The 27,451-nt window shown below is 40.3% G+C and overlaps 1 protein-coding gene across 2 annotated transcripts; it reads left to right on the top strand.

The window, feature by feature from the left end:
* The first annotated feature begins 258 nt into the window (after positions 1-258).
* On the top strand, positions 259-26,916 carry LOC124862444 (ras-related protein Rab-37-like). Of its 2 annotated transcripts, XM_047356343.1 has the most exons (9): positions 259-532; positions 3,318-3,428; positions 6,170-6,211; positions 8,411-8,477; positions 8,603-8,655; positions 9,037-9,102; positions 10,717-10,773; positions 10,853-10,929; positions 26,031-26,916. In XM_047356343.1, exons 1-9 carry the CDS (start codon positions 422-424, stop codon positions 26,134-26,136), a joined length of 690 nt encoding a protein of 229 aa, XP_047212299.1. In that variant the 5' UTR covers positions 259-421; the 3' UTR covers positions 26,137-26,916. The 2 variants fall into 2 exon arrangements, with proteins under 2 accessions (XP_047212299.1, XP_047212300.1); XM_047356344.1 differs by lacking the exon at positions 3,318-3,428.
* Positions 26,917-27,451: the final 535 nt, after the last annotated feature.

Raw genomic sequence — 27,451 nt, 5'->3', positions numbered from 1 at the left:
CTGTCGACGTCCTTCTGTGCATCTGTGGCCAGCTCTAATTATCTGCCCACGCCAGGATGCGCCGCTCCGCTCCGCCAAAGCAGAGAAATGTTTCCGCCTGCTCGTCATTACCGCTCTCCTGACTGCTGGAGGCAGACGCGCCGCCGCCACAGCTCACTGCCTCTCAAGTTTCTCCATCGTGCGCCTCCGTGTTTTTAACACTGTTCAGGTCTGATCTTCCCTCTTTCTTCCTTCTTCTTTCTCACCACCCCTGAGGAAGTGTCTGTACTGCATATTACTATGCGATCAGAGGGGCTGGAGGTCGGCGCAGCCCGGGATTGATCGCTCACTGACACCGTGCGCCTCTTCTCTTTCTTGAACGCATCTTGGAGGTATAAAAGCTGCTGCTGCCGCTGCTGCTCCGGCTCTCCTTGGCAGTACCATGTCCATGCGAAAGGCGTCGTTGACGGACAAGCAGGCTAAAAACGGCACGTCAAAATATGTGTTGGAGAGATGCGCCTCTATTAACGAGTACTATGATATTGCCTTCAAGGTGTGTATTTCCGTTTTGGCTTGAGTGTGGTGTTTTTTTTATTTTTTATTGTTGTTGCATGTTTTGATCAGAAGACCTGGGTGTAGACTCTGTAATGAACAACATGCAATTGGAGAATGTGCACTAGTAGTGGCAACCTTTAACTACCAGCTGATTGGTCTGCCTTTTGTTATTGTCCTTGTTAATATCAAGCCATGCAGCAGATGGTTGGGAGATCTTACTGATTCAAATATTTACCAAGGGAGTACTTGTTGCTTCTCTCCTGAATATTTGCTCAAGCAGACAAGGGGATGATCTCTTTTTAAATCTATCTGTTGATCTGACTGACATGCAATGTTGTAATCAAATGAATCTGAAATGATTGCATAATTGCTCATCCTGCTGTTGCAATTATTTTTGATTAGTATTTCGAGAGAGTTGCATGTTGTAAAATGATTGCGGTTGGCTGCGATCACCCCGACCTTTTTTTTCCTCTGATTATGAATTAGAGAGCCACAGTTTTCTAAGAAAAGATGTGGGCATGGGACAGTATGAGATTCAGACCATGTGATACAAACAGCTGTATGAACAGAATAAACATTGAAAACAAAAATTTAACTGTAATCTAAATACTGCTAAAATAATATATTTTAATATATTGATTATGAGATCTGCATTAATTATAGTGATTTATTTATTGTTATTTCGGTTTTTACAATTAGACATAGGCACAAAAAATTTTGATCAAAAAAGTACTTATAAAGTGCTTGTTTTGCAGAATTGAATGCCTTTTTGCTGTTCGGCGGTTTACAGAGTATCCAAAGCCAGCCCAAGGCATAAACGAATTAAGCTTAGCGCAAGAGTACTACAATTTCCACACAAGTCATTTTTATAAATGCATTTCTTACTTTGGTTACATGTGTGATAACTGTGTAAAATAAAACTTGTGATAGTGGATATTTAACATTTTGAATGACTTGCGGAGTACAATATCTTGTTGTTGAACAGATCTAGCAAACATGTGTATGGGGCCATATGGATTTTGTTTAGGCTGGATGGGTACTAACTGGATGAATGTCAACCATCTTGGGTTGACTTAATAGAACCCATATGTGCAAAACCAGTTGGGCACCCTATGTACGCCTTAGCTGGGTTTCAAATTGGTATTAAGAAAATCAATTCAAAGATTTGCAACATGTTTAGGACAAAAATGGCTTAAAATCTTTACCCAAGGTTGTCATGGTAACTTTGAGGGAGCTGCAGAGATCTACAAATCAGGTTGAAGAATATGTCAGTGGGACAACTGCTAGTATCTCACAAAAGTGAGTACAACCCTCACATTTTTGTAAATATATTTTTATATCTTCTTATATCTTTTCAAAGGACAACGCTGAAGATAAGCAGTCAGTGTGCAGCCTGTAAAACTGTATAAATTTGCTGTAGCCATTAATGTCTAAACTGCTGGCAACAAAAGAGAGTACACCCCTCAATGAACATGTGCAAACTGTGTTTGATTAGCTGTTTTCCCTCAAGGTACTCATTAGTCCTACAAGGTCTCAGGTGTGATGGGGAGCAGGTGTGTGTTTTTGCTCTTTACACTCTCTCATTCTGGTCACTGGAAGCTCAACATGGCACCTCATGGCAGCTGGAGGAGCGCAAAGTCTCTGACATCCACCATCTCCATTATGTTGTCATAGAGGAGAGGAGGAGGATTCCTGTGGCAGCCCATGAAGCTCTAGTGAACCCCATGCCCGGTAGAGTTATGACAGGGCTGGAAAAAATGGTGGGCATACAACAATATTGACCCTTTGGGGACAATTCAGACATTTTCACTTAGGAATGTACTCACTTTTGTTGCCAGTGGTTTAGAGATTAATGGCTGTGTGTTCAGTTATTTTTAAGGGGCAACAAATGAAACTGCTATAAAAGCTGTACACTGAGTACTTTGCAATGTTTCAAAGTGCTATATGGTGTTGTCCCGTGTCCCATGAAAGGATATTAAATAATATACATGAAAATGTGAAGGGTGTACTCACTTTTTTGAGATACTGTATGTGTGGTGGCTAACACTGCACATCACCCTAAACACACCACAAACCCAGTGAAACATGGTGGTGACAGCATCATGTTGTGGGAGGCTTTTCTTCAGCAGGGACTGAGAAGACTGATGGAGATGGATGCAGGGCAATCCAAGAATCCTCCCGTTTGAGGCTGCAGAAGACTGAAAATAATGCATCAAAACACATATCCCTAAACTTTAGCTGATTTTTTATTAAACTTAGAAAGGTGCATCAGAGTATGTGCGATTGGGTGATGATTTTCAAACAGAAAATAGTGAGAGTTCTTAGTTTTGATGCATTTCATTCTTACTGAAAAAAAAATAATTTGTCAGTGTTTGATCTGCTGATCACTGATCAGAGCTGATCAAGGGAAATTCTTACATCTGACTGACTGATTGATTGTTGCACCTCCACCAAAAATAGTCTGAGTTTTTAGTTTTAATTAATTTCATTACTAGGAAAAAAATCTCATTTTTCAGCATTTAACCTTAACCTTTCAGAGCTGTGTAAGGAAAAATTCAGATTCCATTTGCTGGCCGATTAATCGGTGCATTTCTTCTTATAGCATTGATATACCTTGATACCGGTTACTGACCCATACCTACACTCAAACATTATGAACCCAGTTGTTTTCAGTTTCCAACATTATTTAAACGGCAGATTCTGTTTTAGTCATTTGAACCCGGTGTCATAAAATTCATGCCACTGACCTGTCGCCTTCTTCTCTGATGGTGGGGTGTCTCTAGGTGATGCTGCTCGGAGATTCGGCGGTGGGGAAGACGTGTGTCTTGGTGCGCTTTAAAGATGGGGCATTTCTGGGAGGCAACTTTATAGCCACCGTTGGAATAGACTTTAGGGTGAGAAAGATGCTCCAGAAAAGATACACCTGAACTGTATGAACTATTTAGTTATTTTTTGTGCTTTTACAAATTTTTCTGATGAAGTAATGTTTTTTTTCCTTTAATGACATCTACAAAAACAAGTTATTCACTGGTAGGAGTGCCATCGGCCCAATTAGCGCCTATTTCCTCACAAAATTCTTCATCACTCTACAATGATAGCACTAAATGTACAAATCCTCTCACTAATCAGTCAAGTTCACAGACCACTCGTGCTGCTTGGAGCTGTGTACGGCTTCGTAAATGTCTTGGCAGATGCCCGCCCACGTCCCTGACTCCTGGAAAGATTGGCCGTGGCTCAGCTCGGCCCTGGAGGAGTCACCCTGCTGTCGCACAAACTCCTACCTTGTCACATGCATCTGTTGCACAAAGAGACACATACACACATTCAAACACAGGTAGTGGCTGTCGGTGGATTTCAAGCAAATGACTACTCTGCAACATCTTCATCTGTGAAAGAGGAAAAAAAAGCTTTAGATCGCCTCCCGTCAAAGAAAGACACTTGCACTAATGGCAAGTCAGGTATAGGGGTGTACAGTCTGAAAAGTGTTGCATTAGCCAAAGTGATATTTAGCCTTTCAGTGGACATAAAGGCACATGCATATCTGACGTGCATTTAAAAAACCCTTAAGATGTCACATGTAGTTATACAGAAGCAGCTAAAATGCATTGAAAAGCGAAGTGACTCTTATTGACATTAATTAAAAACCATAATTAATTGATGCTGTTCATTCAGAAAAAAAGGCTGAGGGTGTAATTGCCTTTCTGTTTCCATCCTTGTTCACTAGTAGGGGTCTGAAGCAGCCTAGTAACAAAGCAATTTGAGATAAACAGTTGAGGCAATATGTTGAGGATGTCCTCTTTGCATGGTTTGGCAGGCAAGGCAGGCTGTTGTGGCAGCTTTTACATGCTGGTCTATTTTGGGCATGCTTCCTTGCAGCAGTTGCTCAGCATGCAGCCTGCTCTCACGTCATAATTGGGGGGAGAGAAACAAAATGGAAACCCATGGCAACTAATGCAAGGGTTGAACTAATGCAAGTTCCCTTTGCTAAGACAGAGGCTTCAGCAGGTGGCAGCTTTAACTGTCGTCGATGGCTCGGCGCACAACACGTAGGTTTTATACTGTTATTGAGGTAGTTTGTTCCTGTGTTTCCTTGTTAAGTGAGTGAATGTTTGTGCTTTTTGTGCTTTCACAAGAAAGGCAGGCCCTGTCAGTTATGACCTCACTGATATGGTGTTCCAGGAAGTGCACTTTTTTGCCTCACTTCCTTCTTCTAACCAACTGTTTTTCCTTTTGTGGTTTTTGTTTTGCAAACTTTGTTGTGACCTGGTTTGTGCCTGTAGCATCATGTCATGACGACTGGAAGAAAGTACAGTGTTTTTTTGCAGTTAAACAATGGTACATTTAAAATGTCTCAAAAAGTATTCATACCCCTTAAACATTGTTTCACGAGATATTATGCGATAGATCAACACAAATAAAATCTCATTGTGAAGTTAAACGAAAAGGATGCCTGGTTTTCAAAATTGTTACACATAAAAATCAAAAAGTATGTTGTACATTTCTATTTAGCCCTTTTAGTCTGATATACCTATACACAAAATACAGTGCAAAGCATTGCCATCAGAAGTCACCTAATTAGTTATTAGTGCAAATTAGATGACTAATTGGCACAACACCAAACACAGCAATATGTATTCTTTGGTAACTCTGGAGGAGCTGCAGATTTTGCAGGTTTGGTGGAAGAATCTGTTGACAGGACACCTATTAGTTGTGCACTCCACATCTTTGGTCCTTATGGAAGAGTGGCAAGAAAAACATTCTTAAAATGAAACCAAAAGGTGAGCTGTTTGCTAACATCCAGAACACTATGTGTGGCAGAAAACAACAAGTGTGCATCACCCTGGACACACTAGTGAAACTGGTTGCAAGGAAGATGTTTAAAGCTACATACAGGAAATCCTGAAAATAAAAAAACTGTTAAATGCTGTAAAAGACTTGAGGCTGGGGCAGAGGTTCAGCTTCCAACTGGACGACAACCCTAAACACCCAGCCAGAGCTTCAACTGAATGTTTTAGATCAAAGTGTATTCATGTGGTAGAATGGCCTCGTTAAAGTCAAGACTTTTTTTGGTTTAAAAAAAAATATTGTTGTGTGGGAACAAAAACGAAAACTGTGTGCTGCTTTGTGTTGGTTTATTCCATAAAATGTCAAAAAAATACATCAAAGTTTGTGGTTGTATAGTGACACAACCTGAAAAAGCACAAGGGGTGTGCATACTTTTGCGTATTAATACACAACCGCTATGCATAAAAGGGTATCTCCACTCTTCTAGAAGCACCCATCCATGACACTTAGGGGGGCTAAACTTTTTCATACTTGTTTTTGGGCTACAGGAAATCAGAGGGCACCCCTACAGGGTGGCAGGAAATTAACGGAGGAGTCCGTTGTTATGCTGCCAGCCGTCTTTCTCCCTCTGCTGTAATTAAGTCTAATCCTGGGACCTTGCTATTCTGTGGGTGTTGCAAATTACTTTCTCTGCCAGCATTCAAAGCCACTTTTAGCTGCCTTGTTTGTTCTGTCACACGCTGAGTCGCAATGCTTTTTTAGGCCGCCATAATGTTCATCAGCCGCTCCCGTGTCATTTTCAAACATATGCCGTCTCGTCTCTCACTCACAGTCCCTCTTGTTTCCACAGAATAAAGTGGTGGATGTTGACAACCTGAAAGTCAAGCTCCAGGTGAGAGTCTGGTTCTCTTTTTGCACCTTTCTGATCATATCAGCTCAAACTAAACGCTCACCCAAACTCATCTGACAGGTTGTGTAGAAGGTAAATAAATAGATCAATGTGAAACATGCTTTGATGTAATCGCCTGGCTGCCATATTTAATCCAAGAGGAAGTGAATTCTTTATTAATATTTTAGGTTGACACTGTAGCAGAATGTAATATACAGCATCCAACACAGTTATTGAAAAATCTGATAACGATTTGTACAAAAACCTCATCCTCATTCCACCCTCCTAATCTGCGTTATTTCAAACTTTTTATTTGCAGCCCTGACTGTTACGGGGCAGTTTCCTGACTTAAGAATTATCTGCCTCATCTGAAAGAAGCGTTCTCTTATATTTCCTATTTTGAAGAGTGGCTATGGGCCTTTTTCTTACTTCATATTTATACCAGAGGAAAACGTTTTAGAGTTTACAGAAAGTCTGTCCTTAAAATGACCTCATTCAGGGATTTTTTTTCTCTTGAACTTAAAAACATGTGGCATAAACATTAAGTCAAGGAAGCAAAAAAGATGACATAACAAAAAGAAAATAAATCTGCAAATAGACAAAACCTCTGATTTTAGGGATTACTAACTATAAGTTGATATGCTAATTCAGTACTCTATCATGCAAATGTTTAATTGGCATAATAAAATAAAAGTAGGTGATGTGCCGATCTGAAAGTACAATCGTTTTTTGTGGAAGAATCATAATGTCAAATGAACAGCCACAGTGCATAGCAAAAGTATTCATACCCCAAGCTGGTTTGAGTTGATGGGAAGATGGATGAAGCTAGTTCAGGGCAATCCTGGAAGAAAACCTACTTGAGGCCGCCAGAGATTTGAGACTGGACGGGAATAACCTTACAGCAGGGCAACGAACCTAAGCTTACAGTCAGAGCTAGATAGTTTAGATCTAAGCATATTCATGTGTTAGAATGGCTCAGTCAAAGTTCAGATGTAAATGTACCTATCTGTGGCAAACATTGAGACTGCAGAGAACCTCCATCCAATCTAACTGAGTTTGAGATATGTTTTGATATTTAAGAGCAACAGAGCAAACATGTAGAAGATGGTGATCTGATCAGACAAGACCAAAACTGAACCTTTTAGTCTATATGCAAAATATTGGCAAAACACTGCATATCACCCTGAACACACCATCACCATGGTAAAACATGGTGGTGACAGCATCATGCTGTGGGAGTTGGCTGTGTTGTTGGGAATATGGATATTCCTAAATACACTACTGGTCCAAAGTTTCTTATTTTATGGTTTTCTTTATGTTTATGACTATTTACATTGTATGTAGATTCTCACTGAAATCTCACTTAACAGTGAATGAACACATACTGTAGCAAACAAAAAATTGTAAAAGAACTTTAAATATGTTTTATATTTTAGATTTCTTAAAGTAGCCGCCCTTTGCTGACTGAAATATTAACCTTTGGCCATCTCTCAATGAACGTCTGGGAAGTTCTTTCAAGACTCTTTTGAAAACCATTTCAGGTGACCTCCTCATGAAGGTCATAGAGAGAAGGCTAAGAGAGCAACGCAGTAATCAAAGCAAAGGGTGGCTATTTTGACGAATGTAAAATAGAAAAATGTTCAGTTATTTCACACTTTTTGTGTACTATATAATCCCATGTATGTTCATTCACAGTTCACAGTTATGAAAGTAAAAACACCCATTAAGGGAGAAAGTGTATCTAAAACCTTTGACCAGTAGTGTATACCTGTTTACTCTGACACTCATAAATAAAACTTAGCACAATAAATTACCTTCAGAAGTCGCCTAGTTGATAAATATTGACTACCTGTATCCATGAATGATTTTCCTTCCATTTCACAGTTATGGAGAACTTTTTGTTGGTCTATCACCTAAAATCGCAATAAAACATAGAAATGTGTGGTGTTAATGTCACAAAATCTAAAAAAATAATTACAAATAAATCAAGGGTATGAAAACCTGTACTAGGCACATCAAGTTACATTATATTAAGTACTGTTTTAAAAAAAATCCTCACACTATAATCTGTGCTTTCTTTGTACTTTCTAAAAGTGCTGTATTTGTAGATCATTAAAATTCCAGTCATCCATGGGCTGGTTGGGATTAGCTGGGTGGTCTTTCTGTGTCGGATTCTGTGTAATTGTGCTGCTTGTTGTGCAGATCTGGGACACAGCTGGTCAGGAGAGATTCCGCAGCGTAACGCACGCATATTACAGAGATGCCCAGGGTAACCTTTGCTGTTTATATTTCAAGCACACGCAGTGTGAGTGTGTGCGTGCATGCGTGTGCGTCTACTGTGCATGCATGAATGAAGGTGCTGACAGAAAGAGCTGTTGTTCTCTTCTTTTGCAGCATTACTTCTACTTTATGATATCACCAACAAGCCATCGTTTGACAATATCAGGGTAAGACTCCCTATCCACCTGCTCGTCTTATCATTCTCTGTCTGTTAATTTTTTCCTCCTGCTCCTAAATCTCGAGCTGGATGCTTCTCTCTGTCTCTTCACATGCGATGCACTACCTGGGCCTGTAACATTTCCTCCAAGACCTATTTAGAAATGACACGATGCTGTCGTCTGCCTGGCTACACGCTCACCAGTTTCAGTAATGAAAAGCAATAAAAGTGCTTGAGGATAAGAATGACTCAGTGTCGGCATGATTGATAAGAGCGTGCTTACAATACAACACAGCTCAGGAGTGGAACAAGATAAAGAAGAAGAAAGTGCATTCTTCAAGTGGTGCTGTTTCTTTTGGTTACATCTCCTCTTCTTTCTGTACTTTTGAAGGCTTGGCTGACTGAAATACACGAATATGCCCAGAAGGATGTGGTCATCATGTTGCTCGGCAACAAGGTGAACAAAGCTTTGTTATTTTGTGTGCGTTTTTATAACGATGGGAAGGATATTGGGTTTTTTTTTTAGTGCAGTTTTAACACACTCTTATCACATTCGCGCAGACATGTAAACGCTTTACAAGACAGAAAATTCTTCCACTGTGACACGAATGCAGAAAGGCAAACTGTGGTTTGCTCATTCCCATTCTTGCATGTAAAACATTGAAAATGTGTCCTCACTAATGCAGTTCTGTGAAAAAGCATTTCCCCCTCCAAAGATTTCTTCAGTTTTTACTTTTTCTGTCACTGTTAAATGTTGCAGATAATCAAACACCTGCCATTTCCAAGGTTTTGGGACTTCAGAAAATCAGAGTGAGACTCAGTGTCCACAAATGGAGCAAAAACATGAAACAGCAGTTCCCCTGCCAAAATTACTCATCGACAGCTCATCCAGGAGGTCACACAAGAACCCACAAAAACATTTTAAACGCCACAGGTTTCAATTGCCACAGTTACTGTCAGAGTTCATGCTTCAACAATAAGGAAGAGAGACTGGGCAAAAATGGCATCCAAATGTGTGCTCTTGGAGCACACATTTGCTAAAAAAAACATCCTGATGGTGCCCAAGACTGTTTGGAAATTATTCTGTGGACTGAGGAGAGAGAAGTGGATGTTTTGGGGTGGTGTGTATCCCATAACACCAGGCATAAAACTAACACAGCATTTCAGAATATGACAATCTTACTGAGAGTCAAGTACGGTGGTGGTATTGTGATGTTCTGAGACTGTTGCTGTCTAACAGAAAATGCTGAAGGAGATTGTCTGGCTAGCTTAAGTTTAAGCCCACATTGGTTATCCTGCAGGACAATGGTCCAAAGCACATCAGCAAGCTGATTAAAATGTTGAGATATAACCTAAAGCAGGCTGTTCATGCTCAAAACCTCACCAATGTGGATGGCACAACAATTCTGCAATGAAGGTGGGCTAAAATTCCTCCACAGAAAACTCAATGCCATTTATCACAAACGCTTGATTTGTTGTAGCCCGCAAGGGTGGGCCAGCTAGGTATTAGATGCTTCACACAGGGCAAGGCTGGCTTTGATAGCTTTTTTCCCTTAATAAAGGAAATCAGAATTTGAAAATTGCATTTTGTATTCTGTCAGGTTATCTTTGTCTGATATCACACATTAAAGTTTGACAAAAAAGCAAAAAATACTTGATAACAGACTTCATAACAGGCCCCCTTAGCTTCCCTCTTTTTGCTATAAGCCTCTGAGCCAACGTCTGTACAGAGCTTAAGGCGTTTGAAAGAGAAAAATCCTTTCCCTCATTCAAAGCACCAGTCACTGCCTATTTATGTAAAAAGCTCCCTCTGGTGGTTCAGAAAGGACTCCTCAAAGGGTCGTGGGTGTCACGAAGCAGCTCAGATCTTTACCGTGAAAGCAGCAAGACTGTAAGTCTGTGTGAGCGTTGCTCTTCTGCTGGGGGTGGAGCTGCTGACATCCCATCAGTTCTCATGGAGCTGCATCTCAGGCAACCCAGCAGCCAGAGAAAGAGGCTGACAAGACTGTGCATCACTGTGACTAATTTTGTGGTGAATCTTTGACCCCTGACATGTTTTTCTCTCTCACAGTCAGACATGGCTGCAGAGAGGGTGGTGAAGACTGAGGATGGAGAGAAGCTGGCCAAGGTAATAATAGATGTCTTAAAGTGCTTACATCCGCATTAAAAACATCCTCGGTTCTTTTCTAATGTTTTTTCCGTTTTAGGAATATGGGGTGCCATTTATGGAGACCAGTGCAAAGACAGGAGTCAACGTGGAGCTGGCTTTTCTCGCAATAGCAAAGTAAGTCTTAAAGCTGTTGTGATTCTCATTTAACCATTTGCACAGATTAAAAGTCTTATGTTTAATGTGTCAGTTTCATGAGGAGCAATCTCTTACAAAAGGTTCTCTCCAGATTTGCTCAATGGTTTTTATTAACATTGAGCTTTTCCTTGAGTTTTTTTATTTAGTTTTTTATTTATTCTTTATTGTTAAAAGAAAGATTACCTACCTCTTTTTAAGCTTGCTGTGCTGCCATCAGGTGGGGACAAAAACTTTTAGAAGTTGAGACATCAAAATGTTTGATATTAAGAATTACAGGGGTTGGACATATTTAATAAAGTAGAATATGTGTTTTATTAAGGCTCCTTTTAAAAACATACTTTTTATCAAGCCCATATTTCTATGTTAAAATGTTTGTTATTGCTCTGATGTAATATTCTAATCTTAAATGTTTTCATTAGCTGTTAGCAGAAAATCATCATAATTAGCAGAAATAAAGACTTAAAAACATCGTCTGTGCATAATAAATCTACAGGGGTTGGGCAATGAAACTGAAACACCTGTCATTTTAGTGTGGGAGGTTTCATGGCTAAATTGGACCAGCCTGGTAGCCAGTCTTCATTGATTGCACATTGCACCAGTAAGAGCAGAGTGTGAAGGTTCAATTAGCAGGATAAGAGCACAGTTTTGCTCAAAATATTGAAATGCACACAGCATTATGGGTGACATACCAGAGTTCAAAAGAGGACAAATTGTTGGTGCACGTCTTGCTGGCGCATCTGTGACCAAGACAGCAAGTCTTAGTGATGTATCAAGAGCCACGGTATCCAGGGTAATGTCAGCATACCACCAAGAAGGACGAACCACATCCAACAGGATTAACTGTGGACGCAAGAGGAAGCTATCTGAAAGGGATGTTCGGGTGCTAACCCGGATTGCATCCAAAAAACATAAAACCACGGCTGCCCAAATCACGGCAGAATTAAATGTGCACCTCAACTCTCCTGTTTCCACCAGAACTGTCCGTCGGGAGCTCCACAGGGTCAATATACACGGCCGGGCTGCTATAGCCAAACCTTTGGTCACTCATGCCAATGCCAAACGTCGGTTTCAATGGTGCAAGGAGCGCAAATCTTGGGCAGTGGACAATGTGAAACATGTATTGTTCTCTGATGAGTCCACCTTTACTGTTTTCCCCACATCCGGGAGAGTTACGGTGTGGAGAAGCCCCAAAGAAGCGTACCACCCAGACTGTTGCATGCCCAGAGTGAAGCATGGGGGTGGATCAGTGATGGTTTGGGCTGCCATATCATGGCATTCCCTTGGCCCAATACTTGTGCTAGATGGGCGCGTCACTGCCAAGGACTACCAAACCATTCTTGAGGACCATGTGCATCCAAAGGTTCAAACATTGTATCCTGAAGGCGATGCCGTGTATCAAGATGACAATGCACCAATACACACAGCAAGACTGGTGAAAAATTGGTTTGATGAACATGAAAGTGAAGTTGAACATCTCCCATGGCCTGCACAGTCACCAGATCTAAATATTATTGAGCCACTTTGGGGTGTTTTGGAGGAGCGAGACAGGAAACGTTTTCCTCCACCAGTATCACGTAGTGACCTGGCCACTATCCTGCAAGAAAAATGGCTTAAAATCCCTCTGACCACTGTGCAGGACTTGTATATGTTATTCCCAAGACGAATTGACGCTGTATTGGCCGCAAAAGGAGGCCCGACACCATACTGATAAATTATTGTGGTCTAAAACCAGGTGTTTCAGTTTCATTGTCCAACCCCTGTAAATGTCAGAGGATGTATTCAGGCAGTACAGTACAAGTCTGTCCGATGCTCAAACCAGCTCTCCATCCAACGGGTCCGGACTTCCCCAAACCTGAAAGGTCTTACTAAGCAGGTTTAATGAAAGTTCTGTTTAAGCTGATGTCGGGAAATGACTCGCCTAGCCTCTGACAGCCTTCATCTGGCTTAGGTAGTTTTTGGACATATATATCTGCATAATAAGGTCCTTTCAAACATTCATGTGTTCGGCTTCCACCCTCTGGGAAGTCTCCTTTGAAGTGGGGAACACCATAAGCCTTCCATACCCTGGGAAACGTCGTGTTCAGCCATTCTTTATGTTCAGTCCAGATGGTTTTCGACCAGGAGGTAATGAAGGAGAGGTAGACTCGATGAGTATAAAGAGGGGCTAAGGGCAGATAGTTCTGAGTGAATATGTTCCAAAAACAGCTAGGCAAATGTCTGAGCTTGGTATTAATACATTCCTGCAGGGCTTCTCGATTCCGAAAAGCCAACGGGTAATTTGTACGGTTTCTGGTTGACAAAGTGTTTTTAGGCCTAGGAGTGTCAGGAAGGCATGTGCCATTCTGCGCTGTGGCGTTGGATCCTCCTGCGGGGATGACAAGGCCCCAGTCGGTGTGGTTGCTGGTGTGCTGGGATGCGTCTGGTTTAGTGGACACATTCTCGTCACAATTTAACTGATATTTCCCCCAAAATTCCCAACGGGGAAACCAGGCTGGGCAACTCACAACTCTTGAAGGAGCCTTGTGGATAACTTCAGGCTCCCAATAACAGTGGCCTCTAAACTGTACCAAGGGCTGACAGGCCCAGTCGCAGTGTCACTTTGGGACCCCTCGATCAGGGTGAATCCAATTGCAGCGAATTGTACAACGGATGAGTCGGTGCAAAATTTTCACCCATATTATTACTCCTTCAGTGAGTTCAAGGTTGGAGATAGACCAGTTGTGATTGACAAGTTGTTGGGTCGTGGAGTCGTTTATCCATGTTGGGTTTCTCTGTAGAACCTTCTTCAGTCTGGTGAAATTGGTTTCTTGGCTTTCATGAAAGAACACAGACTGGTTCTTTAGGGGAGGGTATTCTGTCCAAGGCAAAAAGACGTTCAGAGAGGTTGTGTTCCAGCAAGTTTGGTTGGCATATTTTGAAGAGCCATGAGCGACCTTAACATGGGTTAAGTTCCATGGTCCCACTCCAGCTTGGTAAAGTATAACTAACAAAAGAATAATGCTGATAAGAAAAACAAAAGACGCTCTATCCGTAATCTTTATCCGTTTCCATAGCTTGGGTTGAGCAAAGGGACTTGTGTTGTCAGGGTTGTCAGGAGGCTCTTCATCTTAGGCATTAAAAGTAGCTAAATAACTGAGAGGACTCATGTCTGAATAAGTCTCTGGCATTGTTATCCTTGGGAATAGCCTGCTAATTCCAGTTGATCTGCTTCTTCAGTTCTGTCCACTCGTCCTTTGAGCAGGGTTTGATAAATGGGTGATGGGTAAGGCAATCCAGGTTCCAACCCCTTCCACATCCATGTCCACTGGTAGACTAGCCAATGATCAGGTTATATCTGTGGTCCTGCAAGGTTATATCCGTCTATGGCCCGCCTTTGTCTATAGGTCTCATAAGCCAACCCCACTTCTGACAGGGTACTGATTGACATGTACAGGTCCTTCTCAAAATATTAGCATATTGTGATAAAGTTCATTATTTTCCATAATGTCATGATGAAAATTTAACATTCATATATTTTAGATTCATTGCACACTAACTGAAATATTTCAGGTCTTTTATTGTCTTAATACGGAAGATTCTGGCATACAGCTCATGAAAACCCAAAATTCCTATCTCACAAAATTAGCATATCATTAAAAGGTCTCTAAACGAGCTATGAACCTAATCATCTGAATCAACGAGTTAACTCTAAACACCTGCAAAAGATTCCTGAGGCCTTTAAAGCTCCCAGCCTGGTTCATCACTCAAAACCCCAATCATGGGTAAGACTGCCGACCTGACTGCTGTCCAGAAGGCCACTATTGACACCCTCAAGCAAGAGGGTCTAGCGCCTTGCATCACAACTAGATCTTTCGACTTCTTCTCATCCATCCTTTCTACTAACGCCAGCTCTCTCTTCCTCCGACTCTCATGCTGGCTAAAGGAAGTGACGATGACTATTTCGGTCAGTGAGGCATCTGTCAGCAGATTCTTGACTACATGGTGTGCTGTTGCAACGGCTACTTTTTATGCCAAATCCCATGGCAGGTTATGCGATCTCAGTCTGTCTAGGCATATTGTTATCCTTCTCAGGCTGTGGTTGATGGCACCATTCAGTCCTTCTTCCAGGACTACCCAAATTTTTTCTCTAAACTCTTTCAAATCTTCTCCCTTTTTGTAAGCGGCAATGGGAGCGTGGATGACAGTATAATAAGTGAGGTTGGCCCCACTAGTCAGATGCACTTTGCTTGCTTTGTTCTGGCTCACTTGTCTTCTCAGCTCTCGAACCTCTTTTTTGTAATTTTCCCTTGCCTGGGCTCTTAACCTTTTCCTGAATTTGGTATTGTGGATCTTGAAGTTGTCATTTGTGAAAACTAACAGTCCATCTCCCTATTTCCCAGGGGTCTCCGATAACTTGGTATAGTCGAGTCCCGTTTTGCAGGGAAATCCGTCTTGCATCTGTGGGCATCGGGTCTAGGACTTTCCTCATTATGACTCTGTCTGACTACTGACTAACCTTTCTTGGCTCTTTTCCTTCAAAATCCTGTCATTCTGAGTTGGTTACTGGCACTGTTTTCTTTGGCTTCTTGTTCAAATTGGAAGGTAAGGTCTCTTACTTTACTTTGTGTGGGGTCATGCTCCCTGTGGCTTGGGGTGTTGGCCATCCATTGGAGGTTTCCCTTATGGCACTCGAGGGCTGCTGATAAGAGGACTTCCTGCCCGGTAGTCGCTTGCAGTTCTTGTCTGGCCTGAGCAATCCGTTGATGGATTTCACTCGTCGGCCTTGTGATGAATGGGGTAATAGTTGGTCCTTGGCTGGGTTCAGCTCCTCTTGGGTCTTGCTCTTGTTCTGACTCGTTGCCCTCTTCTTCACTCTCTGTTTCTTTCATTAAATCATAAGTTGGTATCTCTGAGTCAGCTCTGTGGTCTTTTCTATGATCCGGTCTGCCATACTCATTACACTCCTCAAGCAAACTCTCTTTGTCATCATATTGGATGGCTCGGAGCTTTTCTTTGAACTGGGTCATCTTTCTGGTCTCTTTTTCATACTCTTTCAACCTTGCCGTGGCTCTAGTGTTGGGGTTTGTGAGGTACCCGTTCAGTCCAGACTCACTGGAAACCATCTTTACGATTGGGTCATATTTTTCGGATGGACTGTGCAGTAACACCGGTTTCCCCAGTCCCCAAAGTTCAAGGAACCCTGTCCACCATCGTAACCATCGATTAATGTCTTCCTTCCTCTGGACTGCTCTGGGGCATGGTATCACAACCAGTCTAAATCCATGTTTTATCTCTGAACAATAGTATGCTTCATCTCTTTGTAGGTGGTATGCTAGCTGACTCTCTAGTTCTTCTTTCGATTGCTCTTTGTTGAAACTGAAGAACATTTTCTTTACCGATGAAGCCCATGTTAAATATCCGTCCCCACCTAACAGCAACTCGGTAGGTAAGCGGTGTAGCTGTAACGGTGTTGATGTCGGTTGACGGGAGAGGTCCTTCAGCTCCCCGCTCCATCCATTCCTGCGTTTCAGTCTCTTTGTCCATCGATATGTTTTTGTCGTCTCGAGTTGTCCGTCTCCAAAGCCTCTCGAGGATCCTTCGAGTAGGGATGGATTAAGACTATTTGGCTACTAGCTTTACTGTCTGGGTCTGGTCAGTCTACCCTCAATAAAGCCCTATCCTTACCTGCATGCTATGCAGTTACTGCGAGGGTTGTGACTGACGGCCTTATCAGTCACAGACAACCTTACTCCCTTTCAGGCTGTCAGTCCGGGGTGCTCAGGCAGAGACGTCCTTCTGCTGAGCATCCTTCTTCTGGGGCCCCGTTATCTCTGTCAGCGTCCCTGTTTGGGCGGCACCTTTTGTTGTCCGATGAGCTAACCCCTCCCTCCTACTTCCCTATGTCTAAAGGGATTGCTCAAACCAGCTCTCCATCCAACGGGTCCGGACTTCCCTAAACCTGAAAGATCTTACTAAGCAGGTTTACTGAAAGTTCCGTTTAAGCTGGTGTCGGGAAATGACTCGCCTAGCCTCTGACAGCCTTCAACTGGAGGTCTGGACGACTGAGTAGCCTATCGCAGTCATTCACACTTTCAACAGTCACTTTTGTTCACGGCTGCTCATTCCCTAATTTTACAACTGGCTCTTGGTATATGGGCTAGGTTAATTTTATTGGCTTGGCACGAGCCCCAAGGGCCCTGTTTTAACAAACTTGACTAAGGGAACCTATAAAAACCTCCTAAAATATCTTAGAACCAGGCAACAAGACTTTTTACCACCAATGAAAAACCAAAAAATATGGTGACTCAAATAACTCAATGTCCACGATTTAACTAGAATTTTATATGCTTTCTTTAATTAGTAACGCTTTTGCAGGGGTCAGTAACAGCTTAAATTCGGCAACACAAAATAATTTCAATAATAGAAATGAATCAATCCACTCAACCTGTCTTTCCCTGATGCTGAAACTAGTGAGTTTGGAGAGGCTTTGAAGACGGAGGCTCATCCATGCACCTGATGGAGAAGATTCTTCTGGTAACAACGAGTGGTTTCTTGAAGGGAATACGACTTAATCTTCAGTTTTCTTCCTTTAAGTGGCAGGCACTGATGCTCCAGGCTTCGATGGTTAAACAGGATCTTTGTTGTCATATGTCTTCGAAGACAGTAGTTTCCAGAGGCTAAAGAGTTGAAGGAAACCCGGAGACATAAATGAGGTTGATTGAGGACTTCCAGAAGCCTGAAACCTAGAGCAATCAGCTGTTCACCGATCAAGTTCACTTCTGTTGTCTTTATAAAAAGGCTTTAGATGAAATCAGAGTCTTAATCTTGAGGCACAGTCCTTTCTGGGCCCACGGATTGATCCTCTTTTTAATGCAGTCGATCAGTTGGGCTGTGTCTTTGTTCCTTTTCCATCTAAGCTTCTTTTCTCCGTCCGATCTTGTTCGCTGGTCTTCTGCGAGGAAACAACCCGTTCCCTCCTTTAGCATTGCTTTTATGGTGCTTGATGCTTTCACCAGTCAGCCCCTTATTAGGCTTCTCAGTTATTGCGCAACCTATTCAGCTCAGCTTCTTGGTCATTGCTCAATACTTTAGTCATGGTCATTGTGACCTACTGATGCTGTTTCTCGGCCTTGGAGATGCTGGTAATAGCCACGCAGCTGGCTGTAGTCGCATCCTCCCTTCCTCCCATTAGCCTTCAAAAGGTTCGATGTCAGCATGCAGCTGGCTCTCGTCACTCCTAGTCATTTTACAGTTCTCTCCCTAATCTGCTCAGTTTTAAACTTTACACAGTATTACACATTCCATTCTGCAGCTTTCAACATTTACTTTAAAACACAGTTGCAAAACCATCACTTCATTCTTTTTATTCATGCTTTATAAATGATTATCTCTTTCATGATTGAGAATGTCAAACCTTAATGTTTTTTACTTTAATTCTCAGTTCTTACCCACATTTCACTCATATATCTTTTTACTTAATGATCAAAAATTACTGATTGCATTTAATACTTGTAAAAAAATGGAAAAGATCGCTGATTGCATTTAATACTTGGAAATCATTCTACATCATTGGATATTTGTTGTTTATACTTATGCAAAAGATAATAACTATTGCATGGATTACACATAAGGATATTTATTGTAACTTTTATGGAGTTAACTGTGAGCAGTTACTAAATGTTGCATGGATTACATGGAAAGATCTCACCTTATTTTGACAATTGCTAAAGATTTCCTATTGGTTTTAGGCCTGTACTTTGACTAGGCCATTCTAATGACGGGGAAGTATCTAAAATATGGTGGATGCCAGCTCTTGACAACTGGAAAACCAACCATGGCTGTGTGTTTAGAGTTGTCCTGCTAGAAGGTGAATCTCCACCTCAGTCACAAGTCTTTTGCAGCCTCTAATAGTGTTTTTCTTCTAGGATTGCCCTAAATTTAGCTCCATCCACCTTCAGCTCTGACCAGCTTCCCTATCCCTGCTGAAGAAAAGCTTCCTCACAGTTAAACATGGTGGTGGCAGCATCATGGTGTGTTCGAGATCTGTTCAGTGTTTCCTACCGCACATGGCGTTTTGCATATCTGAGCATTACGACGGAGTATTAGTATAATGTCGGAATATTACAAGAATAAAGTCTGAATTTTTATTAGAACTCTTACAAAAAAGCGCAGCCTTTCATGCATTAAATTGAGGAATGTTGAGCATTTTGTGAAGTTATGCTTTAGTATCAGTTTCACAAAGGACATTATTTTTCTTTTAGCACATCAGCATCAAGTTATTACCAGTATCAGGACTTTGAAATGATTGTGCATATGTCATAGGACTTGGAAGAAATTGCTTGTTTTGTGGAAAAGGAGTTGTCATCACTTTTTTCTCGTAACGTTCCGACCTTATTCTCATAAAATTACAATATTATCACAATATTACCACTTTATTCTTGTAATATTACGACTTTATTCTCGTAATATTATGACTTTAGTCTTGTAATATTACCACTTTATTCTCGTAATTAAAAAGACTGGCTCTAATATTCCGTTGTAGAACAGCATCTTCTTCCACATGTTTGGTGTGTTGCTTACAAGACTTGTGGTAAACTGCAACTCAGGGCGTTCTTCATACCCCTCTTCTATAAAGGCCAGTTTTGCAGAGCGCACAACCAATAGTTGTCTTGTCAATTGATTCTCCCAACTGAGCTGTGGATCTCTGCAGCTCCTCCAGATTGTCTATTGGCCTCTTGGCTTCTTCTCTGACCAATGCTCTCCTTGTGCAGCCTGACAGTTTAGGTGGATTGCCATGTCTTGATAGCTTCAGAGTTGTGCTGTACTATTTTTATGTCCAAATAACTGGAGCAGAGCCTCGTGAGATGTTGAAAGCTTCTCCACAACTGCATCCCTGCTTTGTCTGCTTTGTTCCTTGATGTCATTTGTTCTCTAATGTTCTCTAAAAAAACCTCTGACGACTTCACAGAACAGTTCTATTCATACTGAGATTAATATACACACAGGTGGACTCTACTTTCTAATTAGGTGACGTCTGTAGGAAATGTGTTGCACTAGATTTATTTGGAAGTATCAGAGTAACGGAGGCTGAATACAAGTGATCATCAAGCTTTTTTTTATTTGAAAAAAAAATCTATATCATCAAATCCTGACAAAATACGTTAAAGTCTATGCTCGTAACATGACAAAATGTGAAAGTTCAAGGGTTGTGGATACTTTCCCAAGACAGTGAATATACTGAAACCTGCATGAACCATTTCAGTATTTTGAGCTTTGATGGTTCATCTGTCAGATCTGCCAACACAGGCTTTTTCTTTCTTCCTCGAGGCTCAACTTTGATTGCCTAAACCCTCATTACTTGTTTACCGGTTTTCTCCCAACTGTTCAGATTTTTATAAAACCTGAAAATACCTTGTGAGAAAGAAAATGCTGAAATCCTTCATTTTTAAGATATAATTAGATAATCAGGCATAGGCTTTATGGTGCATCCTACACTAAATTTGAAGCAACTTTAAATTAGGTAATTTAATTTCTTCCTCTGAAAGGTATTACCAAATTAAATACTTCTCACTTCAAAACCCCAGTTAGCTTTTACCAACAGAATAACCTGCAGTAAAAAAGTTAATCTACCCATTTATTTCACTAAATTCTGCACCTTTCACTGCTTATAAAAGAAAAGTGAAAATTTAATTTATGGAGAATCATTCTTAATTTGGGTCAGACGACTATGTTTCATATTAGGGAGTTTTTTTTTTTTTTTATCTTCTTCATGCTTGCAGTTAATCGTTTCTGAGTTAACCTTGCTGTTCCTCTCAGGGATTTTTATTGTTGTAATTTGTGCACGGATACTGTCTCGTCTCTGATTCCAGCGTCTAATCCAAAGTAATGGTTATTAGCTAATTTGGTGTCTGCAGCTGTTGTCTCTTTTTAATGGTATTGCTTGTGTTGGAGACACCTGGTGTCAGACATTTACAGTGTAATTTATTTTCCTTGTGTGGATGCCTTTCAAGCTGAAGGGCAAAAAACATTTTTTATGTATTTATATATCTTTTTTACAGCTCAGGTTCCACTCACTACCATATGACAGCATGTTCAGTTTTGTGAGCAATCATTTACACCAATAAAAGCATTAGATTTATGGTGAATTTCAGTCAGTGCTGCAGGTTTCTTGCTTCTCGAAAACAATATAAACATCTAAAAACAAAGATGGTGAGTCAATATGTTTGCAAGATTTTTTTTAAGTACATACATTAAGAAATGTATTTACATTTTATGTTAGATGCTTTCCATCTAAAGAAAATGCTTTCAAAGCCCTAATGAATCCCATCTACTAACCCAATTCCAATGAAGTCGGGACGTTGTGTGAAACGTAAACAGAAACAGATTACAATGATTTGCCAATCCTGTTCAACCTGTATGTTATTGAATACTCTACAAGGACAAGATATTTAATGTTCAACCTGATAAACTTCATTGTTTTTTAGCAAATATTCACTCAATTTGAATTTGATGCCTGCAACACATTTCAAAAATCTGGGACAGGGGCATGTTTACCACAGTGTTACATCACTTTTCCTTTTAACAACAATCAGTAAGCGTTTGGGAACTGAGGACACCAATGCCCCTTTTCCACTTTGCATCAGTCCATGAGCTCGGCCCCAGAGATGCTGGCAACGTTTCTCGGTGCTTTTGGCTTTTGCTTTGCATGGTAGAGTTTTAACTTGCAGTTGTAAATGTAGCAATGAACTTTATTAACTTACAATGGTTTTCTGAAGTGTTCTTGAGCCCATGTGATAATATCTGTTACAGAATGATGTTGATTGTTTGTGCAGTGCCTCCTGTGGGATCGAAGGTCACAGGCATTCAATGCTGGTTTTCGGCCTCGCTGCTTAGATGCAGAGATTTCTCCAGATTCTTTTGATGACATCATGGACTGTAGATGATAAAATTCCTAAATTCCTTGCAATTGTATGTTGAGAAACGTTCTTAAACGGCTGGCGTATTTGCCCTTGCAGTTGTTCACAAAGTAGTAAACTTGGCCCCATCCTTTCTTGTGATCGACTGAGTCTTCCAGGGATGCTCCTGTTATACCAAATCATTCCAAAGGGGTTTTTAAGCATTCCTCAACTTTCCCGGTCTTTTGTTGCCCCTGTCCCAGCTTTTTTTTAACATGCTGCAAGCATCAAATTTAAAATGAGTGAATATAAAAAGAAAATGATAAAGTTTATCCGTTTGAACATTAAATATCTTGTCTTTATAATATATTCAACTGCGCATAGGTTGAATACATTTTATTTACGTTTTACACAACGTCCTAACTTCATTGGAATTGGGGTTGTAGAGTGACTGTCAAACCAGAAAGTTCTTCAGAAACACTAGTTTAAAGAGGACAACCTGTTTTTGTCTGAATTCAAAAGCTGATAATGAAACATTATCCAAGCATTTATGTCTTCAAAAAATACTGTTGGTTCAATTTAACCAACATTCATTCATAAATAAATATAGTTGAGTATCATCAACATAATGGATATGCATCTCATGCTGTCTAAGAATTTTAAATGAACCCATATAGAAATTATAAGCAATTGGCCCAAGCACCAAGTCTTGCCCTACTCCATAACTACAGAGCTATAAAAAAGTATTTGCCCCCTTACAACTCTTTTCTGCTGCTTATTTGTTACAGTTCAAATCTTTAAACAAATTTTAATATTAGCCAAAGATAACTTGGGTAGATACAAATGATTATTTAATTTATCAAGGGAAAAAAACTGTCCAAACCATCATGAGCTATGAGAAAAAGTAATTGCTTCCAGACCTAACTGGTTGTGCCACAGCTGCTATTAAGCATTTGTGATAACTGGCAAATAGTATTTTAAATAGATGTAGAGGAGTTTTGTTTAACTCTTCTTTGCAGAATTGTTTTTAATTGCGCCACACTGGTGGGGTTTCAAGTATCAAAAGTCTTTTTAAGGTCTTGTCACATCTCTATAAGAGTTAAGTCTGGACTTTGACTGGGACAGAAAGCAGATCTAGCATGGTTCCATTAATTAAGGCAAGTCATCCAGGTCCAGAAAGCAGTACAGCAGAACCAGACCATTACACTGTTAGCCTTACACCACATGTAATGAGATACACACCTTCTGCATAAATTAGCACTTTTGCTTCGTCAGTTCAAATATTTTCCTAAAAGTTTCCTAAAAGACCATCAAGATGGTTTTTTTTATAAAATTTGGTGACTGTTGGGAATATGTCAAGGTGAAAACTACTGCTGAGCAAAAATAACACAAAGGTTGGAGACAGGCCTTTTTGTTGTTTTTTGTCAACAGTGGTTTCACCTTAGAACTGTCCCATGGATGCCATTTTTGCTAAGTCTCTTTATTATTGAGGCAACTGAGACCTGCTGTGTTTAGATGTTGTTCTAGGCTCTTTTGATGCACTTTCTGTTCCATTTCTTCTCCATTTGTGGATAATAGCTCTCACAGCTGTTCACTGGAGTCTTAAAGCCTTAGAAATGGCTTTGTAATCTTATCCAGACTGGCAGATGTCAGAGACTTTCTCATTCATTCTTGCATTTCTTTAGATTTTGGTATGATGTGTTGCTTTTTGGGATGTTTTATCCTAATTTATGTTTCAGACAGGTTCTGTTTAAATGATTTCTTAAAAAGCAGCTATCAGATCAGGGTGAAATGAATCACTCAAAAAAAAGGGGTTAATCCAAGGTAATTCATGATTTAGAAAGGGGGCAACTATATGTTTACATAGGGTAAGACTGCTTTGGGTAGGTTTTATTCCTTTATAAATTAAATCATTATTTGAAAACTGTACTTTATATTTACTCAAGTTACAATTTTCTGATATTAAAAAGTTGTTGAGAATCGTTTGCATGTAAGTGTGACTACAAACGCAAAAAGAGAAGAAATCTTTAAGAAGCAGATGTTTTATCACATCACTGTTACTCTGATGTGTAAGTCAAGACCAAACTGGAATCTATCAAGTATGATTTAAACCAGCCTAGTCCAGTTTTCTTGATCCATGGAACATGTTCCAGCCTCTATAAAAGAATATTGTGTTTGACGGTATCAAATATAGTATTGAAGTATCACAAGGCAAGTATGGACACAAGTCCCAAATCTGAGATCAGGGCAGAAATTGTACACCTGGTTTTCAGACAGTCGCATATAAACTGTAATCAGCGGATTCCTGCCTATCTTTTGTTTTTTTGTCAATTGCATGTCATGTCTGAAACAATAAGGTCCAATATGAAATACAGTATTGCTGATCACTTGCAAGAACAACCTACAAACATACAGTCGAATAAAGAAACATCCAGTTAAAACCATACTGTACTATATAAAAGACAAACCCCTTTTCCACACGGACTGACAATAAATCAGACTTAATATTTCCTTGCTTTCGGTTAGTTAGGACTAAAATAATATTTTTTTAAGTATAACAGATTAAGACTTTTGTCAAATTCAGAGGTTCACATATACTAAGATTACTACACCTTTAAACAATTTTTGAAAGACCAGGTGATGATGTCATGGCTATGTTAGCTCTTGATACATTAATTCACAACATCTAAGATACACAGAGGCAAAGGTGTGGATGTGTCTTTAGGTAACACTTCAAACACAGTTCTTCCGTTTGTGGCATTATGGAAAAATATAAACAAGTCAGGAAAAATTGGAAAGAACATGATGCCAAAAATATTGAAGCAACATCTCAAGACATCAGCCAAGAATTTAAAGTTGTGCATAAAACCCAAGCATGCTGCCAAATTACTTGCAAAGTGGCTGGCATTTTGGTGTGGCCACCACAAAGCCCTGATCTCGATTTTCTCTCAGGGAAAATTTGTGGGGAGGGCTGAAAAGTTATTTGAGAAGGTGGCCTACAAACCAGATTCAGCCCCTAGTTCTGTCTGGAAGAATGGGCCAAAATCCCAGCAAAGCATTGTAGAGAGATATCCAAAATGTTTGACATATGCCATATAGTATAAAAAGGCAATGCTACCACATGCTAATTACATGTATGTACACTTCTGAGTGTAACTTGACAAAACTGGTTGAAAAATGTAAAAAGAAATTATCTCTCATTATTGTGGCATTTAGAAAACAAATAATTTAAGCAACCCCGATTTTATGTCAGTGAGAAACAAAATGGTTTGCGTGTTTTTTAAACAGTGTTCGTGCCGGGGTTGGAAATATATTTTACAGCTTTATTTATGCAAATAGAGTCAATGATATGGTATTAATCTGCGTCTTCGCCAGAGTCTCTGATGAAGAACATGTCAAGAAGTAGCATCAAAATTGTAGTTTTTCTTCACCACTGAAGGCCAAAAAACTATTCAGTTTGTCACCGTTTTATTACAGGTTTGCTGACCTTCAGCTGAGAGACGTTTGATTCAGCTGCATATTACTGGAAGATGAGCTGAGAAAGCCTCTGTCACTGGTCACCATGTAGAGCAAAATTAAAATGGAAAAGACAGAAGGATGGAGTAGAGTAGTAAAAAAAACAGACTGCCCTTAAAAGAGAGATATAGTATGAATCAAAACAAATCTTTTCTAAGGTCTTACTGATGAAAAGATACCAGCAGATCAAAACCTTGGTCTCCATAGATACTGCATAAGGAGGACTTATTTCACAAAATCTAACATACAAGCTCTATTTCTTGCAATACCTAATCCCAATAATATAATATGCCAGACATAAAGTCTGTGTTTTAAACTGAGTTGAAAGGAGAGTTGTTTGGTGACAGCATTTGGTTTGGCAACAGAGACGAGAATTTTTCCACATCCAGAACATCTTCCCTCAATTGAGCTTCGTTTGATTAATATTCAGCAGAGTTCACTAGAAATAAAAAATCCACCTTTGGGCTTAAGTATAGACGATTTGTTGGTTTCAAGCATAAGCTGTGATAAATGACATTCCACCAGAGGCATTTTGATAAAATCTCAATGTCTCTGCTTTTCTTTCTCCCTCCTCCTTTTTCATATTCTTGATTTGTTCTCCCTCTCTGTGCTCCATCCCACACATCCACTTCTCTGCTTCTAACTTCCTCTCTCTGCCTCCCTCTCTCTCCTTCTCCTTTTCTCTGTCAGGGAGCTGAAGCACAGAGCGACACAGCAGCCAAATGAGCCCAAGTTCAAGATTCACGACTACATTGATTCTCAGAAGCACAAGTCTGGCTGCTGCAGCCTCGGGTAGCAGATGTTGGAACGCCACGCAGAGAGACGGATGCAAGATAAAGAAAGATGGAGGGAGGAAGGGTGGGATTGAAGATGGGGTTGAGGTAAAAGAATAAAGAAAAATGTCTCTCTTATGAAAAGCCAATCCAAGCAACCATACCCCCTTGAGAGGCAGATGCTCTCGACTTCTGTGCGGAGCTAATGGCTGAGTGAAAGCAAATCTGGACTTACTGCCCTTGCTGAAATGTGAATTTAAATAGTTTGTGTAATGTGTAGAAACGTTCGTGATCTTTGTGGTGACAGTTGTATCAGAGTACACGTCAAGACTTACAGTCTGAAATTCTATACCCGTCTGCAGGGACTCCCTTGATAAGCGGCAGGTTTTCATGGACCACCCAAATGACTCTTTATGTGGATATAGCATTTCTTTTTTGCCATCAGAGTTTGCTTCATTCCAGTTTTACCAGGCTGTTAACTGAGCCCCCTCCTCCTGCCTTTGCAGTCTTTATCTTCAGTCAAGAGCTCACAGTCAGATTGTAGCTAAATGGCCCCGTCTGTTCACATCTGTACTGCTGTTAGATAGAACAAAGACAATATTTTGAGGGCAATACCAACCTCGTGTCTGTCAGTACGTTCACATCAAGAGACTGTAGATGTACAGTTCCAGTTAGTTAGTTTACATACACTCATCATGGGTGTTAATGTCACAATAATTTAGGCTTTTAATCTTATTTTTGACAGTTCTATTCTATGTGGGCTGCATTAACAACATTAAACTTCAATGTTTTTTCCAAAAAAAGAACTGGATGCACAATTTTTCATTTATTAGGCTTTTCTCTTATTCACAGGGGGTCAAATTAGTCCGTTAACACTGATCATAGATGGTGTGAAACTTTAGCCTACAGTAAGTTTGCACAATGAAAGTTGTTCTGTATTTGGATGTCCTTTAGCTATAAAGGAACTGGTTCAATTGCTATTGTTTACTGGAAGATGCTCATGATTTTAGTTGTGTAATATCCTTTAGCAAGTTGCAGAGGAACCACAATTTTTTTTTGCCATCAACAAGCTTCTTGCATAATTCTGGCTTATTTTTAAATTCTCTTCATATCAGAACTATAACAGTTCATTTAAATTGGTTTCCTAGGGAAGACCCAGCTTAGAGACATAAACTGTAAATGTCCAGTAGCCTTAAGCTCTGGGCTTTGGAGAGGTTATTCAAGAAGATTATTAATAGCTGGCTTTGTCCATCCAAAGCTGGTTTTATTGTGAGCTTCGGATCATTGTCCCGTTGGAACACCAAACCGGTCCCAAGATTCAACGATCTAGTTGTTGAT

This window comes from Girardinichthys multiradiatus, chromosome X (genome assembly GCF_021462225.1).
Source record: "Girardinichthys multiradiatus isolate DD_20200921_A chromosome X, DD_fGirMul_XY1, whole genome shotgun sequence".
NCBI lineage: Eukaryota > Metazoa > Chordata > Actinopteri > Cyprinodontiformes > Goodeidae > Girardinichthys > Girardinichthys multiradiatus.
The sequence above is the reverse complement of the archived record's forward strand: the minus strand, read 5'-3'. Positions and strand labels throughout refer to the sequence as shown.